The sequence below is a fragment of the Aplysia californica genome, unplaced genomic scaffold (genome assembly GCF_000002075.1).
Source record: "Aplysia californica isolate F4 #8 unplaced genomic scaffold, AplCal3.0 scaffold00552, whole genome shotgun sequence".
Taxonomy (NCBI): domain Eukaryota; kingdom Metazoa; phylum Mollusca; class Gastropoda; order Aplysiida; family Aplysiidae; genus Aplysia; species Aplysia californica.
The window spans coordinates 76,125-78,596 of record NW_004797822.1 but is presented as its reverse complement, the minus strand read 5'-3'; the positions used below and the strand labels follow the sequence as shown (position 1 = coordinate 78,596).

General features: G+C 39.8%; 1 protein-coding gene across 1 annotated transcript in view; it reads left to right on the top strand.

Annotated features, from left to right (window-relative positions):
• Nucleotides 1-2,472, top strand: part of LOC106012892 (dual specificity protein phosphatase 1-like) — a 30,242-nt gene that overhangs the window by 2,451 nt on the left and 25,319 nt on the right. Inside the window, exon 2 of the mRNA XM_013087156.2 lies at nt 2,131-2,349. Within this exon, the coding sequence (XP_012942610.2) occupies nt 2,251-2,349 (99 nt within the window). The 5' untranslated portion in view covers nt 2,131-2,250. The remainder of the gene's footprint in view (nt 1-2,130; nt 2,350-2,472) is intronic.

Sequence of the window (2,472 nt, the reverse complement as noted above, 5' to 3'; positions counted from 1 at the left end):
CCCTTTCCATTTTAAAGGCATCATATTCCGAACAAATGGCTCAACCATTAGAGCCACCTATTGGCTATATATCATCTTCAAACCTTTTGTCCCTGACTTCTGTATCATACACTTGAGAAACCCTTTATTCAGAAAATATCCCCACTCCCAATACTAACATTTCGGTCGTAGACTTGGTCATTGTGTACAACAATATCCCATATCAAGAAGGTATTGAGGCCTGCAGCTCAATCAACAGAAGCCTTGCACCCCACAACAAAAAGCCAAATCTTAGAAATTTATAAACAGTTGCACCTAGTCCTTATTCTCAATAGTTTGTCTCATAACTGCATAAACTTCTCCACTTGATCGGTACAGATCTGGGTTCTACGGTAACCTCCTCCTATGCCAACATTTTTGTGGCTGAATTTTGGCGCAAACACCTTTCCTGCATTCCCAACCAACCCTTTACATGTACACGATACATGGACAATGTTATTACCCTAAACTAGGGTAGCTTTCAAACAGTTCAGAGGTTTTTCACTGACCGTAACAACGGACACAAAAGCTTAAAATTTTCCTACTCAAACCAAATGATTAAGTCCACCTCTTCCCTGGACCTTTCTTTTGCCTGTGAAGATAACACAATTGATACAGACCTGTTAAAAAAACAAGAGACCTACTAAACTGACTCCAGTTGTTCCTTCCACCTTTTTCAAATATTCCGTTATATGGTCAATGGTGGTGCGCTTAGACTTCGCTGCATTTATTCCCGTGAAGAATGTTTTGATATGTGGATACAGAGAAGCTTACAGTCAACCTTATACATAGCCGACACCACAGAAATATTATTTCTCCTGTCATCAAGAAAGTCAGCAGACTCAACTGCAGAGACCTGCTAACTTTCAAACCCCGTAAATCCAACAAGAAAAAAGTACTCTTTGTCACGACCCAGCATACTGTCCGCCAATGTCCATAAAATCCACAGCCAACACAAACACAATTTGGAACAATCAAACAAATTTTTCTCCCCCACATCCACCCCCGCAAATAAATGCAATTCGCCTACCCCGTATCCTTGGCAACTTCCTCATTCTCACAAAATTATTACTCTCGTCTTCTCCTCCAAAGAACCCCAGAATCCCGCCTCTAAACCATCCTTGTCATAAACCCAGTTGTAAAAAGTGCATTCTTGAAAGTAACCAAATATGTAAAAGGCATCCATTATAAGGAAATTCTTTCTCTCAGAATCACATGTGAAACTAGAAATGGTGTCCATCTCATTACATGTAAAGTCTGCTCTTCTCAGCATGTAGGTCAATCCACTACCACCACCCTTATTGCTAGATGTAATAACTCCAGATAGCCAGTGCAGAAAATTAAAGCACGTAAGTTTAGTTAGCCAACATTAAACTATGGAGCCTCTGATTTTTTCAGCTTCAGTGTATTGAGATCGTCCAAAACCAAACTAAAGAAAAGGCCAAGCATAGGGAATCAACATGGATATGAAACTTAGGATCCCAGTAGGTTTTTATTTTACCCTGTCCTGACAGAGAGTGAGCGGGCGAAACATTGAACATTCTTTTATTATACCAGAATATTTCCCAACAGATCCAAGTCTCCAAACTTTTTCCTTCAGTTTCTTTTTCTTTTTTTTTCTTTGGTACTACAATGTATATGACGCTGATGATGATGATGACGATGATGATGGTGATGGTGATGATGATGATCTTCTGTGTTAAGCCAATTACCCCGATACTACACAGCGCTACATTAGTTTCACTTTCAGTTGCTCCCGAGGAAGCCTGTGGAGCAGATTCAATTATAAAACAAATTTTAAACATTTTATTTTTATATTTTTGTTTGTAAATCAAGCAAGACTCTCTCTACATACTCTGCTTTTTAAACAACGATGATGATGATGATGATGATAATGATGATGATGATGATGATGATGATGATGATGATGATGATGACCAAAACGTATTTGCAGATGAGAAGAAAAAACAGACAGAAGTTGAGAGGAACTTATACACGGGGAGGAAGGTGCTGATGATAACATTTTCTTTCTTGTTTGATAGAATCTTTATCACATCATCACGTTTGTGTGACTGGATAGTTGACATAATTTATCGGTATTTTTTTCAGCAGCTAACAAGCACAATGCCCTCTTCCGTCGCTCTATCATTAACGTCGGAATGCTCGGATTCTGTAGGGAAAAGACTGTGACTGTGACTGAAGCCCCTAGCCATTGGTGTCCTTCCAGCCTCAATGGCCTCCTGCCCAGCGAACACTGTCTCGCCTCACGTGAATTTCTTAACTTCTCAGGAACTCAGGAAGCTATTGGATGAGAGTGTCTGCTCTACTCAGGTATGTTTTCGAGTTATAGTGTAACGAACGCATATAAACTTGTAAAACACACAGACATAAACACAGATACACACACACGCTCACACACACACACACACACACACACACACACACACACACACA